The following is a 16,421-nucleotide window of genomic DNA, read 5'->3' on the forward strand; positions in this document are numbered from 1 at the left end:
GCATTGTTTGTGAAAGGTCGAGCTGATGGATTCGGCGGCCTGTCATTTCTCCGGCTTTCCTCAATCCTTTTAAGTCAAGCCGCCACGCAGTCATTTGTTACGTTTTGTTTTATTTATTTATGGGAAGGGTTTGTGCCGACTCGCGTGCCTCCCAGGGCTTTTTGACGGGACTTTTTGAACGCAGATATATGATGCTTTAGGCGGTTGACAGGCTACTTCAAAATAGATAATTTTGTTTCGTTTTTGGTTGGATGCGACTTAATCTTCCACTATAAAAGGGCAATAGTCTGAAGGGATGAACTCTGTATCTATGTAAAATACAAAGGTTCTTTTGTGTCTGTCTTAAGAATGAGCTCTTTTGCTTGGTGACCTCAAATTTTATTAGATTTATTTAATCAGACAAGATTCTAGTGTAGATAACAAATTATCATCTTATGCTCTGTTAATTGGACGAGACTGGCTAATTTCCAGTAGACATGTGTTTTCTGGCACACTTGTTAAAAATCAGCGATAAGTCAGTTGCATAGATAACAGTAGTAGTTGTAGCAATTACAACTACAAAGCCTGGATTTGGTCTGTGTAGAATCATTCATAAAATTCTTGCCCTCCTGCTAAGAGTGACTTATAATAATAATCAAATGTATTAAATAATGTCTTTCTGTATTAGGTGAGAATTTATATTTCTTGCTCTTTTTGACTCCGTTTACAGTTAGGAATTGTCATTATGCAGAGACATTTCTGGACAAGTTGAAATATGCAGAACAGACCAGACTGAAGACATTGCCACCCAGAGTGAATAGTGCAGTTATTATTCCATAAATTTTGGCATACCATTTACAATACAATTTGTAATGTTTTCGCTTGGCTGTTGTATGTTATGAGAATGTTTTTCTGAGGAATTTGCTTTGGATTTTCAGGTGGTTCTGGTGATAGAATCAGCGTTCCCTGTACATTACAAGAAGATTTTGACGTAAATTTTGGGCATTTGTATCATTTAAAAAGTTATTTAATGTTGGGGGAGCCACTTCTGGACTTCTGTGCTTCTGGACTAGAATATTGTTTAAGAGAAGCTTAAAATTAGTGGCAGATTTTCTATAGAGTGTCCCAGCCTTTTGTTCTTTTGGCATCAATATTTTGACAGCAAATGGAATGGTGGAATAAGGAGTGATGGGAGGATCTGTGTTGCGCTACATCAATCAGTTGTGATGATTTAGTTATTACTCACAGTGCATTTTTTCTGTGTACAGCTCTATAGGCTAGGGTCCCCCTGCCTTCCAGGCCCAGCTGAGGCTCTAATTTATGAGGCAGTGGGGTCTTTCAGGCAAGACATCACAAAGGTCAGTGCATAGGCTGGTTATAGCCGCATCGCCTCCAAACCTCTACAGGGTGTCTTGTGACTTGGCTAGTTTTAGATAGAGATCTAGTGGACGGCAGAGATTATGGACTACTACTCTCAGACCAGTGCCTCCGTTTCCATGTCACTACCTTTCCCTACCATCCTCTGTATTCGGTCAGCGCAGCACGAGCCAGTGGTCACGGCGATCCGCCGCGAACACTCGTTCATCATTGTCATTGGTCTGGAGCTCTCAGAGCAGCCTATTTCACCTCCAGCTCGCTGACCTTTCTAACAGACATCTGCTCCCCGATAGGATGACCCTTCCTCTGGCCACTGAGAGGGAGAAGCAGAGAGAGTGGTCAGAGCCAGCAGACTGTTTCTCTGTGAGGTAGTTTGATGTGACAGGATGAGATTTGTGGCATTTTATCATCAGCATTAAAGTCAATGGCCCAAATCCTAATATTGTTCTCACTCAGTCAGAGTGAACAGTGCTGGAGATGACCGATTATAAAGCCCCAATATCCTGATTCAATCTTTAGCAGCAGTTTTTGTTAAATACCTTTGACTAGGGGTGTGATGAGATCTCGTGCCACAAGATCTCGCGAAATTAAAACGTGACTATATTTTTCATCAAGCTTAAACCAGTTTTTCTCGCAGAGAAAAAAAAACAGTTTAGTGTGGACTTTTAAAGAGGGATCTGGCAACACAGTAGCAGTGAGAGCAGCTCTCAGCAGAAGAGGAACATTCGGGCATTTACATAGAAGATGCTTCTGCTACTTTTAGGTTGTATGTCTGACTGCATTTTGGCTTTTCAGTGAAAAAAAAACAGTAACAGAGTGACCAACAAGACACAAACCATATGTAAATACTGTAAGTAAATAAACCGTACACGTATTGCACATACTGTATTTAGAAAAATGTTCTGTCTCTGTTTGCACTTCAAGCATAGTCTGACTGGTTGTGGTTATGTATAGTTAAATTACAAGAGATTTAGGAGAAAAAAACACAAACCATAGGCTAAATATGACTGGTTGTGGTTTGCACTTATTGTTTGCACTATATAAGACCTAGAAAAGTTTCTATTTCTTATAGAATCAATGTGAGAGAAACCAGTCTGTTAAGTTTTGCGTTATATGATTTTGTCAAATAGTTTTCAAGCCATTTTTCATTTTTGATGTTTTCTTTAACATTTTATTTTTAAATCTCGTCTCGTTCTCGTGAACCCAGTATCGTGCCTCGTCTCGTTCTCGTGAACCCAGTATCGTGCCTCGTCTCGTTCTCGTGAACCCAGTATCGTGCCTCGTCTCGTCTCGTGATATTAGCGTCTCGTCACACCCCTACCTTTGACTGAATAGTGAGTTTTGCGTGGTTTATTATGTTCTCCAGGGGTGTGTAATTTTAGAACATGCTTAATTGCAGATAAACAATTGCTGACCACAATTATTCCCGTAATTATTTATATCAGAATCATCCCAATCCCAACACACAGACAGTAATGAAAATGGAGGTCATGATAGAGCATTGAAGGAAAATAATAGATCAAGTAGCTGTGTAATTTAGTTTCTGAACAGTTGAACCCACACTGATACACAGCCTGTACATAATACCTGCTGAAAAAGGCCCTGGATTCCTCTGTAGATCCCCTGATGTGGTGGTCAATCAAGATTCCTGTTAATGCCCCAAACTTGAAAAAAAAAGCAACAAGTACTATTTCTGAGTGAATGTTCAGTACAGCAACAGTAACATTGTGACTCCAGAAACATCTTGCCTTAATCCTGAGTCAGCATGTTCATCATATTCCTTGTTCAACATCTACACAAACAATGAAAAAAAGAAATGTGGTCCTACTTCATTTGTGGTTAGATTGTTCTGCATTTTAGGAACTTATTTTAAAACTAACAATCATATTGTTAAATATATTTTAGTCAAAATATAGTGGTTTTCGCAGCAGACAAATTCTTAATAGACCATTCTTTAAGCTTAGTTTAATCCTGATCTCTTGTTATGTGATGTCTGGATGTGGATTGTACTATGTATGGCTATTCACGAAAACCCTGTGCTAAATTGCAGGGTACATCAGAGAAAACTAATATAAGCTGGACTACAGTTATTGCACATATTTGGAACCTTGTGTAGTGTATCATACTCTACTCTCTTTTTCTCCTTTTCTTCTACTGCTGTAATCCATTTACAAATAATACAGTGTGTGTTATTAAAGCAGGTAAATCATGTTATTAAGCAAATAGGACTGCTCCAATAATTAGGGTTTAAAAACAGACCATTGAATCACTCTTTGCAATAATTTGTAATGAATCCTTCAGGTAAAATGACACGATCAAGACAGCCCTAGTAATTTGTCCTTATTCAGTCCAGACTGTATGTTTTAGATTTACAGTAATTTGAATTAATGCCATTAAATTAATTAACCTCTGTTTGTTGTTTTACATTATATATTCCCAAAATGGAACTGACTGCAAACATGTTAATTTATCAAATAATGCTAGTGTTTTTTTCGTACTTGCAAAAAGAAAACAAGAAAACCAAGAAGAAAAATACATATATAAAAGAAAAAAGATTTTAAAATGTGCCATTATTAGGCCAAAAAGAGCCATTTATCAGTTATTGTAGTAAGATCTTTTACTTTTCTGTATAGGGTCGTTTTTAAAGACTGCATTTTTATTTTTATTTTAAGTAGGAAGTTTGCAGTTCATTGATGTCTCGTCAGACCAATTAGGCTGTGGGGTCATTAAGGAAATAATGGTCTGAGTAAAGAAAAAACTTTGACAGCTACCATTATTAATTTTTTAAGAGATATTTTTGATGAAATTAGATATTAGGTAATCCAAGTGCCTAAATATAATAAATAATACATAATAAAACATTTTTAAAAGTTGCAGGAAAAAAAAGAGATTGCCAACAACTGTGATAGAAACACTTTCCATATCAGATAAACAGCAATAAACACTGGAAAGAAAGACAGGAGAACCACCACTCCACTTTCATGTAAGATCTGAAAATATTAAGTATTTCTGTATTTCTGTCCATCCTTGTACTGCAAAATATCAGTCTGCTAAATCTGCTGATATTCTCAGAACAATGTATTCACCGCCTCAGAGTCCAGACCTTAGCATTATTAATTGTTTTTGGAGTGATTTGTATACTGAGAATCACAAAATTCCCAACTTTTAATGCTAAATTTTGAAGGTGTGAAAAATAATTACAAATTTAGCAGGTTTTTTTTATAGAAAAACCCAAAGTGAAACCAGAGGTTTCTGTGTGATTTTTTTTATATAAAACTGTTAAACATTCTTCATCTTTTTTTTTATGGTCACTGGAAAATTAGTAACTTGATATTTTTTAGCTGGAAATTGAATACATGAAAGTTAGTCTGACTTTTTGAACAGCTCTGTGTTTGCCAAATTTGTAGATGTTATTAATCGGAATTCGGACAGCTGGGATCTTCTAACCCCTGTCCTGAACTTCACTCTCCTATCTGTCCCATGTGAACAGTGCACTGTGGTGTTATTGGGATCATACATCCCACTCCGCAGTAGCTTATAGATTAATTCAACTATGCTAATGTAATTCAGCTTGATACAGTTAATCTTGTCCTAATGTGGTCTGAAAGATGTGAGGCGCAATCAAATATCTCTCAGGCTTTTAATTTGCATCAGAGTTTTTAAATAAAATTAGTCAATTTGTAATTATGTGACCCAGGCTGTAATTAGTTTATTCACGGCAGCAGTTAACTCCCCATTAGGAGCTCGGGGAGGGAGAGTGAGTGAGTGAGTGAGTGAGCTAGAAAGTAGAGGTAAGGAGAGAGAGAGAGAAAGAGAGAGAGATAGAGAAAGAGAGAGGGCATGGTTATTTATTTATTTGTCTGTGCATTGGAAATGAGGACACTCGCAGTATCAATTTGTCTCTCATTTAATAACAAGCTGTGTGGTAAATCATGTGCTCTGTGGGTGTGTCAGTATATGTGTGTATTAGACTGATCTGATTCAGCTGTTCACTCAGTATTTGATGAAGAGAAATATGAAGATTGAGGTTAGGTTATGAAGTTTTGGCATCTTAAATAAGATCGAGAGGTTGCAGTGGACAGTATGTTGTTGTATAGTGTTTGAGTCAGTTGGGACTAAAAAAAGACTACAAGGACTACAAGGTCATGACTGAGACCACTCACCGATTACGACTGTTGTGTGACTATGCTGGAATTCATACATGCATCTAAAAAAAACTACAGCCTCTGTTCTCTGTTCTTGTTTAAGGTCTTCAAAGCAACTTATCATTATAATAATACAAAACATTTTAAATCCTTAAAGATATAACTACTTCATTGCTGCTTGAGGAGTACTGAAAAAGTGACATGCAAGTTTCAATATAAACACTTGATTAATATATACAGCTCTGGAAAAAATAAGAGACCATTTAAAATTTATGATTTTACCAAATTGAAAACCTCTGGAATATAATTAAGAGGAAGATGGATGATGAGAAGCCATCAAACCAAACTGAACTGCTTGGATTTTCTCCAGGAGTAAAGGCATAAAGTTATCCAAAAACAGTGTGTACGACTGGTGGAGAAGAACATGCCAAGATGCATGAAAACTGTGATTACAAACCAGGGTTATTCCACTAAAAAAGATAATTTCTGAACTCTGAGTACTTGTTAAAACGTATTTTCTTTGCATTATTTGAGGTCTGAAAGCTCTGCATCGTTTTGTTATTTAAGCCATTTCAGATGTTCTGCAAATAAAAGCTCTAAATTACAATATATATATATATATATATTTTTTTATTTGGAATTTGGGAGAAATGTTGTCCGTAGTTTACAGAATAAAACAACCTTGTTCATTTTACTCAAACATACACCTAAAAATAGCAAAATCAGAAAAACTGATTCAGGAACTGAAGTGGTCTCTTTAATTTTTTTCCAGAGCTGTATATTGTCAGCAAGGGGTTGCCATGTATTCATAAAGATTTTGTCATTATTTAATATCTAATTTTGTGGCATTTCTGGCTGCACATTAGACCAATGGTAAACAATTTATTTGAATTGGGAAATGATTCTATACACCATATATGTATTGCTTTTTTGACATTTTCATTGTGAAACTGTCAGTCGTTCTAAACATTGTGTCAGAACTGAATTAAGAATAGACCAGTAGAAATCTTTAAAACATGTTTAAATAAAACGATTCCTAAGTGTCTTCCACTAAAAGTTCATTTTTTTTTCCTTCCTCTGTAAAGTTGTTGTTTTGGAGCCAGTAAATAGAGGCAACAACATTTTCCAGTCATTGCATAAAATGTTGTTTCTCAGACTTAAACTTAGTCATTGTTAGTATTCATCATCACATATATATAGTTGTGCCCTGTGTGCATTTAATAAGTGGTTAATTAAAAAAAACACCCATTGCTGAAATGCACTCTCATTCTCTTGTCTAGTCCCTGTAGAGAAGCATTACCAATACAATAGAACTCTCTGGAGTATACCTACATATATGAACCTATTGGCACCATGTCTAATGCCAGGAGTAGGCTCATCCTTTATGATGAGGTGAGGTTATCATCCAACATCCTTACCTTACTGACACCTTTTTCAGCCAACAAGTGCACTTAAATCCTCACAGAACCACCTACACCAGAGGGCAGTGCAGAACCTGTGTCCTTATGTTTTGGTCAGAGATTCTTGGTTCTTTCTAAAGCATGCACAGACCTCTGTAGTCTGCTAAAGGCTGGCAGAGGAATATAAGCTGCTTGGTTGCAGGGAGTACACAGTTCTTCGGTGCGCTGATCAAAAAGATGCTACAAAGATTTTAGATTCTTAAATTTAATGACATAAAACTCTGGACGTCATTCAGGGAATTAGTTGTTTGGTGCAGCTAACGCTGTACTCACACACTGTTATCTAATTTTACATTTAATGTAAATGCTATTCCCTATTTTGTAAAAAATAAGATCTCTTGGTATGATCTTACAGTGTCATTCACTACTAATTTCATAAAATCCAGGTGCAAGGCTGACCGCTCTGAATGAAGTCTTTTCACAGAGAGAGAGAGAGATTGTGTATGTGTACAATACCCTTGTGATTGGGGCTGAGCAATATGGCAAAAATAATGTATTACGATATTTATAGAAATTTTTATGATGCTCCGTGTTGCACAGTATTTAAAAAACTGCTAATTAAATTACATAGTGATTGGGAGCACTTTAAAATAAGCCTCCTTTATAAATATTTTACTTTATTAATGGTTATTAATTAGGTTCTAAACCATTAATAAGCAGTTACAACAAATGAATAGGAAAGGCAACATTGGCCTGTCATGTACCAAATAGTGATTCCACATTCATTTATACTGTAAAACCTTAGATTTTTCTAGATATTTATCTCAATTTGTCTTATCCATCAGTCAGCATTAACATTTCTCTTAATAACTTTATTCATTTAGTTAACAATAACAACAACATATTACATGACTAAACTGACTTTCTATAGTATTTTACTAGAGATTACTAGATTGTTTTTTAAAGTATTTAAAACTTAATTCATAACCATTAATAAACTATTAATAAACTTAAAAGAGCCTTATTTTAAAGCGGTACCTAAGGATTTTTTATTTTAAAAAAAATGCTGCACTTCATCCAACAATTAAACAGGACTTATTGTACTTTCAGTAAAGAAACATGCAGTTGATAAAGAACTTAATTTAGTTTTTAAAGAGCTGGCGATATCCACATTATGCTTAGTTACCAGGTTATCAGTTCAAATAGGCACAAATACAAATTTATCATGATATTATAAAATATAAAATGCCTGTAATGTTTAGTTTGTAAACTGTATTTATTCTAAAATGCTGATTATTGTTGTTTATATCTGCTGTTTATTCACAGTGCAAATGGTCCAGAAAAGGCTTCATCAGGACTCGCTGGGCTCTGGGAGACTGGTAAGTGTATGTGGTTTACCTGCACACACACACACACACACTCTCCAGGAAGACCTCCAGCCCTGTCCAGCTCCAGTCTGGGTGTGTGTGTGTGTGTCAGTGCTGTGGGCAGGCCAGTGGACTGGATTGGATTAGGCCTAATCACGTTAGTCAAGCAGCTCCATCTGACAGATGACAGAAAACATTACATGCGATTGAACCTGCGCATTCTGGATCTAAAGGTTTTCTCCGTGGGGAGATGGGTAAAGGGGGAGGAGGGATCTGGTAATCTAATAGAAGAAATACAACAGAACAAAAGGGCCAAAACAGAGGATTGGAAGGGAGGGATGATGATGCTCGACAGGGACAGGGCTCCGGTCCAGAGAGAGAGAGAGAGATGACATGCGGGTGGTAGAGAGAAGGAGCGAGGGAATGAAACAGTGACATATACTGTGAGATATAACAGGCTTAGCCGCAGTGCCACTGTGAAAGCATCTGTAGTGTTCTACACATGTCACTTTTAAACAGATTAGAGCTGGGTGCATGCGCTCAGTGAGGAGTGTGAAGGCTCAGAGCATGCACTATTAAAGATCAAAGCTAAACACACAGATATGCACACAAATTGGAAATGAAATTACTTGTAGCTTTTAAAGAAGCTATCTTTTTAAGCTACCACAGACATTTTGATTTAACCCTTTCTATTCTAAAAGCTTGCATGTGTGAAAATACTTTAGACCTCTGGTTACATGTAAAGTTTATACTATATTGAGGAAGAAAAAAAAATACTTCAAATAATTACTTAGTAAATACTCAATAATTAGTACATATTGATTAATTAGTAGATACAGCTGAATAATTGCTTTTTCTGTTTAAATACAGCTTTTTAAATAATAAGTAGGGATAAAATTCCTGCTATGTATTGAATACATTTTTTATTTAAAATATAATTAACATAAATAAAAAATAAACAAAATATAGGTTACACTTTAAAGCAGTACTTAATGACAATGTCTAAACTAATTATTAACTGACATTAGTGAAATACATTATTAATCATTACTAAACTTAATGCTTAATAATATAAGCAATAACAAGGAGTTGAGACTTTAGTTAAGAAGTATGTCTTAAGTATTGTCAATATATAATGAGTTGAGACAGTTATTACTGTGGTATGTACTGCTATTTGTGACCCTTATTGTAAAGTGTTAACAAAATATATATAAAGAGATCACATGAGCAATAACTGCAACCATCATTTTTATATTTCCATATTGTTTTTCCCATTGTTGCGAAATAATTTGAGGGTATTCTTTTTTTGCAATTTGTTCTGGTACTCAAAACAGAATTCACAATTATTTCAATAGTAGCAATTTTGGCCTGAGATGTACGATATACCCATATTATCTTCAAACTAGGGGTGGGCGATATGGCTCTAAAATAATATCACGATATTTCAGGGTATTTTTGTGATAACCATATACTTGGCTATATAGGAAAACTAAAATAATTCATTCATTTCAGGAATATAGTATAATAGTATATCAGTATATAATAATGTGGCAAAATAAATAATATAGCATAAAATAATATAATGCAGCAAATAATATTGCAGAATATTTAGTGCATGCATATAAACTGCAAACTAAAACAATTATACAATAAATGCACCTGAAGCTTCACAGTAAATAATAGATTTTATTTTAAGACAGAACATCTCTATTATCACGATATGGATTTTTAATATCATAATATTTCTGTCACAATATATTGTATATGATATAATATTGCCCACCCCTACTTCACACTCCCACCACAATGTCTGAAACGAATGCTCCATTTACTCAATGGTAAAAAAATGCTTATGTTGATAGATTTAAAAGCAATTTCTGCAACATAGACATAAAGAGAAAATTATCGGCAAATAGAGAAAATTATCGGCGGGGAAAATTATATTGTGTTTATTTTTATATTGTGTGAATTCTATTTACTGTGTTCAGAGTATCTGCACTAACTCTAATTTTTTAAAATTACATTTGATTAGTTACTGTATCTGTTCTCGTAAATTCTCTTTTTATACAGACACATCTATATGGGTGTGAGTCACTGCACATGTAGTACGGTCATACATTTAAACCATTAAGGCATGAGGTGTTGCTAAACTTTCTCCCTCTCTCTCTTTAGTGCCTTTGACCTGGTGAATATTCACTTGTTCCATGATGCCTCCAACCTGGTGGCCTGGGAGAACAGCCCCTCTGTCTACACAGGCACGCGACAGAAAGCTCTCGGCTACGTGCTGGACAGGTAAGAGACTTGTTTGTGTGTGAGAGAGTTGAGTTGTCTGTGGAGAGAATGAGAAGGATGTAATGAGAGACTCAGGTGAAAGCACCTCTTGAGTTTATTGTGTACACTGGAGTCCTTTCACAGGGCTGGTGACAGGACAATGGTGCAGCACAGTTGCTGTGGTTTTGTGCCTCTCTACAAAGTCTCTACAAAGAAGCCACAGAACAGTCATTATAGATTGTTTAAACTAGGGGTGGGCAATATTATATTGTATACAATATATAGTGACACAGAAATATCATGATATTAAAAATCCATATCGTGATAATAGGGATGGTTTGTCTTAAAAGTAGTCTATTATTTACTGCGAAGCTTTAAGTGTATTTATTGTATAATTGTTTTAGTTTATAGTTTTTGTTTGCAGTTCATATGCATGAAAAAATACTGCAAAAAGTTTCGCTGCATTATACTATTTTATGCTATATTATTTAGTTTGCCACATTATGATTATGCTGTTATACTATTATACTATATTCCTGAAATTAATTAATTATTTTTCTATTTTCCTATATTGCTAAGTATATCGTTATCACAAAAATACCCTGAAATATCGTGATATTATTTTAGAACCATATCAACCACCCCTACTTTAAACTAGCTCTGTATTATGCAGTAAAGTGCAAAACAAATCAGCACACCCATCTCACTCTACAGTGTTCACCATCAACAAACCCAATCTGTGGGACAGTATATAAAATCATATCTAGAAAAAAAAAAGTAAAACACTGCTGTCCCTTTACTTTGTGACAGTGTGTAGACAAGTGCACGTCTGTCTGTCTGTCTCTGTGTGTGTGTGTCTGTCTGTGTGTGTCTGTCTGTGTGTGTCTGTCTGTGTGTGTGTGTGTGTGTGTGTGTGTGTGTGTGCGTGCGTGTGCGTGTTAGCATGTTAGTGCTGCCCTTCCATTATGAAACGCTCTCTAACATGGTATCTTAATGCATAGGGCGCCTGCTATGACATTACCACTAATCCACTTAGAATAACTGCATGCATATGCTGGCTGTCTTTTTAGCATTTGACACCCCGTGAGTTATGATGTGCTTTTATGTTTCAAAGATCATATTTTTTTCTTTCACTCGCTCCTTGATTCCTCATCTGATGAAAGAATGGACTGGCTGTAATGGACAGCCAAGTGGAAGTGCTTTAGGAATACGGCACCTTTTTACAGGTTTTATTAAGCCATATTTTACTTGGATTTATGGATATGATGAAGTATGAAAAGGTCCCCTCGTTGCTTGCACAGAGGATTCTGACCGTATGTTTTGCTATATTTTTTTTGTCTTCCTGAAGTTGATTTATTTTTAAACGTAGACTCATAAATCTTCCTCCTGGTTGCATGTTTAAGTGGAAATTCACTAATGCCAGCACTTTTTTAGTCAGTGTTGTTGTTTTTTTTCGTCTGTGAAGGCTAGCACTTTAGCACTTAATGCACACCTGTAGACGCTAGCAACCCAGTGATATCATATGCGTCCTCTGGCTGATCGTATTTTTGCAAATCAACACTCTACCCAACCGCACTCACACATCACATTTAGCAACAACAGCTACATGTGATGTGTTGTGAGTAGGTGTGTGACGGGATCTCGTGGCACGAGATATCGCGAGATTAAAACGTGACGATATTTCTCGTCAGGCTTAAACCTGTCTCGCGGGGGAAAAAAACAGTGAAGTGTGGACTTTTTAAGAGGGATCTGGCAACCCAGTAGCGATAGAACGTGGCAGCTGAGCAGTGAGAGCAGCTCTCAGCAGAAAAAGAAAATTCAGGCATTTGCATAGAAGATGCTTCTGCTACTTTTAAGTTGTATGTCTGGCTGCATTTTGGCTTTTCAGGGGAAACAATAAACGGTAACAGAGTCTCTGTTTGCACTTCAAGCATAGTCTTAATATGACTGGTTGTGGTTATGCATAGTTAAATTACAAGAGATTTAGGAGAAAAACAAACACAAACCATAGGCTTAATATGACTGGTTGTAGTTTGCACTTACTGTTTGCACTATATAAGACCTAGAAAAGTTTTATTTTTTATTTTATTGTTTTTTTTCTTATAGAATCAATGTGTGAGAGAAACCAGTCTGTTAAGTGTGCATTATAGGATTTTGTCAAATAAAACTAGTTAAAAAATATAAAATAGTTTAAAGCCATTTTTCATTTTTGACGTTTTCTTTAAAGATTTATTTTTAAATCTTGTCTCGTTCTTGTGCACTCAACATCGTGTCTCATCTCGTCTCGTGATATTAGTGTCTCGTCACACCCCTAGTTGTGAGCGTGGTAATAGTTAATATATCTTCATCATTATTTAAAGGTTAATTAAAGGTTATAAAACAGTGCATTAGACTGTTGAGAATCTACATGTGATTATGCTGTAGTGTAGAGGTCCCTATAGTATTTTAGGGGAGTGGGTGGAGCTTAATTGCTTAGTTGCTAGGATTTTCTATGTTTCGTCATTACTGCTTTAGGGGCATTGCGACTGCATAGCTTACAGCAAGGAAGCTTTACAGGGGTATATCCGGAGCGGGCCGAGTGAAGGGTGGGTAGAATACAAAAGCCCCCCCCATCTCCCAGGCTCTGTTAGAGCCAGTGAATAATGTTCAGCTCCTTTCAGGAGGGCCGCTAACCTTTTGGCAGCCACCAGCAAACTCTATTCTCCTGTGGCGATTGGGGAGGACAATGTGGCGGCCCGGCCTTTTGAACGCGGCGCTGCCACCAACAGTGTGCTCATTCAGCAGCCGTTTGGGAACCATCTTTTTGGCCCATTGTCTTTCCTTCTGACTTCTAGCCCAGAAAGAGCGAGCAGGAAAAGGGAGAGGGAGAGTATGTAGTCGACCCTTCTTTTAGACCTTCTTTTACCCTGCAGTTTTCAGTTTCATTGCTTTTACCCCCAACCCATCCCACACACATACACACACACACAGTTTTTCACTCTCTCACTTGCTCTTGCTGCTACTTATACCCAGACTAGGTAAAATTTAGTTGAAACAAAGTAATTATTGTGAAAAATGTGTAATTAGATGATCACTCTTAAACCAGAGCATACCAATACATTCTAATAGACCAGTTAATATAGTTTCACCTTAGTTTAGCCTATTTTAGCCATAGTAAAAAAGCAAACTGTGCAAAAATATTCAGGTCAGAGATTGTATGAATTAGGATATTGGCCAGATCATGTTCTCATCATGTTCAAGATAATATGAAGTGAGATAAGATTCTTTTGTAAAAGAAAATTTGTAAAACCCTAAGGAGGAAGTAGAGTGTCCCAGCAGCCCACAGACAGATACTCACAAGTACACAGAGATAAAAAAATAATGATAAAAAAAAAACCACACTGACATTAAACACACTGAATTAAGATATAATAAAAAAAATTGCATTATATTTTACTAAAAGAATGAGCTTCTGCTCCGTGTTAGCTGCTGGACGTCCAGCAGTGCCGCTGACGTCTACTCACAAGGCCACCTGGATTTCAGTCCTCAGCCCAGAGCTGCCGGTGCCCCTCCTCTCAGCTCTTATCTGCTCAGAGGCCTAATAGTGCAGCTTCCAGCCCATTGAGAACACATCAGATAAGCTCTTTTCCTCTGTCCCTTTCAGCTGCTAAACACTGTTTATCTCCCCACTGCTCCGAGCCCCCAGGGAACAATACTGAGAGGCTGGAGCATTTAGTGCTCTCTCGCTCACTCGCTCACTCCCTCCTCCGATCGCCCCCTCTCACTTGCTCCCTCTCTCTCTCTCCTTTTCACTTTTCTGAGCTCTCTCTCCTGCTCTCTCGCACTTGCGATCGTGCTCTCGCTCCCACCTAGCAAAAAGTTTTTAAAAAGACCACACAGCAATGCTGTTTTTTGAAACTGCATTCCATTTTGGTTTGTTTGAAGGTGAAAGATGTAAAGACATCCTTTTTAAAGTGGTTGAAAACATGTCTATGTGAGGAAATGTAGACAGTATAGATGTGTATTCAACCACTTGAGAAAGACTTCTTTTTACTTTTCACTTTCAGCCAGAATAGTCCATAGTGTCATAGTTTCAGCAGCATTATTGTGCATGCTGTGCTCTTGCACTCTTTTTCTTTCCGTCTGTCCCTTTTCTCTCTCCTTTGCTCTTTTCTTCTTGTGTTCTCTCATGTGGGTCTCTCTATTGCACTCTCATACTGTCCTTCTAGCAGTCTCTCTCTCTCTCTCTCTCTCTCTGTATCTCTCTCACTTGTGCTGTCTTTGTTGTGCCTTAGCTTACTTTGCTAATATTCTTCTATTTCTTCCTTGCTCACTCTCTCTTGCTCACCATTTCTCTTCACTCAGTTTCACTCTTGCTTTCTTTCTTATTTGTACACTCTTTTGCTTTCTCTGCTCTCGCACTGTAACTGTCTCTCATTTTCCTTTGCTCTCTTCGTCTTTGCTCTCCCTTGTGCTCGCTCTCTCGCCATCTCTTCCCCCTTGCTCTCTCTCTTTTTGTTGCTCCTTTGCACTCTCCCTCTCTCTCTCTCTCTCTCTCTCTCTCTTGCTCTCTTACTCTCTAATTTGGTCTCACTCCGTATTTTCATTGTTTTCTCTCTTTTGTGCTCTTTCTTGCTTACATGCTTTTTCTCTCTTCTCATTTTCTGTCTTTCTCTCCGGGTGCGAGCACTGCTATGTAAAATAAGCCTCTCGAGATGCTAGAGATGCTAGTGCTCCCCTAAATACACTTATACAAATATATTCTTAATATACTAGACTTAAAAAAAAGTCTATTAAAACTATTATATAAAATAAATAAACAAATCTGTTTTAGTGAACTATTAGTCATAACCATTTTTTTTTCTTTGCTTTTATGACCTGGATTACTAAAAAAAGAAAGAGGAAAAAAAAATCTCCCACCAATGATATTCATGTCCAAGCAAATAACTTCTCTCCCAATAGGCTCAGCCTTTGTGCGAGTGGATGTGTCTCCATTTGCTCTTCTTTTCAGAGAAGCTGCTCGGGTTCAGGGCACAACAGTTTTACATCACAACTGTGAAATCTGGGCAAAAAGGCATCCTTTGTCCCGCTCCATTATTTTCACACAAATATAGTCCATTGTCAGGAGGCTGAAGTTAATTTGATCAACATTGGGGACATTTAACTTTTCTGTTCAGTCAAAAGGCTTGTTTCATGCTCATTTTCAGGGCATTGAAATGCAGTGATTGGCAGAAAAATAATGTTGCCGTTAACAATTCAGGGCAATTAGTTTCCCAGGGGGAAGCGCTGGGCTGCTCTGGCTGCCACACAGCTATTCTTTGTCACTTTATGGATGGTCATCAGTCAACTGTCAAGCCAATTCAAAGAGCCCTCCAATCTAAATGTTTCCCTTTCGGCTTTTCCCAGAACAACAACGGCCAGAGAAAGAGAGACAGAGAGAGATAGAGAGAAAGGCAGAGACAGCAACTGAGAGGGAATTTAGAAAGAGAGAGAGAAAAAAAAACAGAGATTGTAACTGAGAGAGAAGGGGGGGGGGATGCAGGCTGCAGTTGAGGTGGGATGCACTTCTCTACTGCTATATTATAAAAGGATGTTCCAAACTGATTTTGAGGATGCAACTAATGAATTACTTTCAGTCATTGGTTACCCACAATTCTCAACACAAAGGAAAACGGTAATATAACAGTTGGGCATAGGCCTGTTTCTATAATTGCATCAATGCAATGGTACACTGTATGCATATGACCTTGATAGTACCCATGTTACCTGTTAACATAAATGGGCCAATAGAGCAACTTTGTGTAAAAACAGGGATTTCGGTTTACATATTTAATTGTTTAATTTAACTGTACATAATGTTTTAGTGAATTCCATGACTGAATATTATTTATGATTATATCATA

At 36.9% G+C, this 16,421-nt stretch overlaps 1 protein-coding gene across 3 annotated transcripts in view; it reads left to right on the plus strand.

Moving 5' to 3' along the window:
• The window catches only part of LOC103037390 (inositol polyphosphate-5-phosphatase A), a 210,562-nt gene that overhangs the window by 129,091 nt on the left and 65,050 nt on the right, over nt 1-16,421 (plus strand). For all 3 annotated transcript variants that reach the window (XM_022684630.2, XM_022684631.2, XM_049481646.1), the window contains 2 exons: nt 8,228-8,280; nt 10,441-10,560. In XM_022684630.2, coding sequence (XP_022540351.2) covers nt 8,228-8,280; nt 10,441-10,560 — 173 coding nt within the window. The remainder of the gene's footprint in view (nt 1-8,227; nt 8,281-10,440; nt 10,561-16,421) is intronic.

This window comes from Astyanax mexicanus, chromosome 7, assembly GCF_023375975.1.
Source record: "Astyanax mexicanus isolate ESR-SI-001 chromosome 7, AstMex3_surface, whole genome shotgun sequence".
In the NCBI taxonomy this organism is placed as follows: Eukaryota; Metazoa; Chordata; class Actinopteri; order Characiformes; family Acestrorhamphidae; genus Astyanax; species Astyanax mexicanus.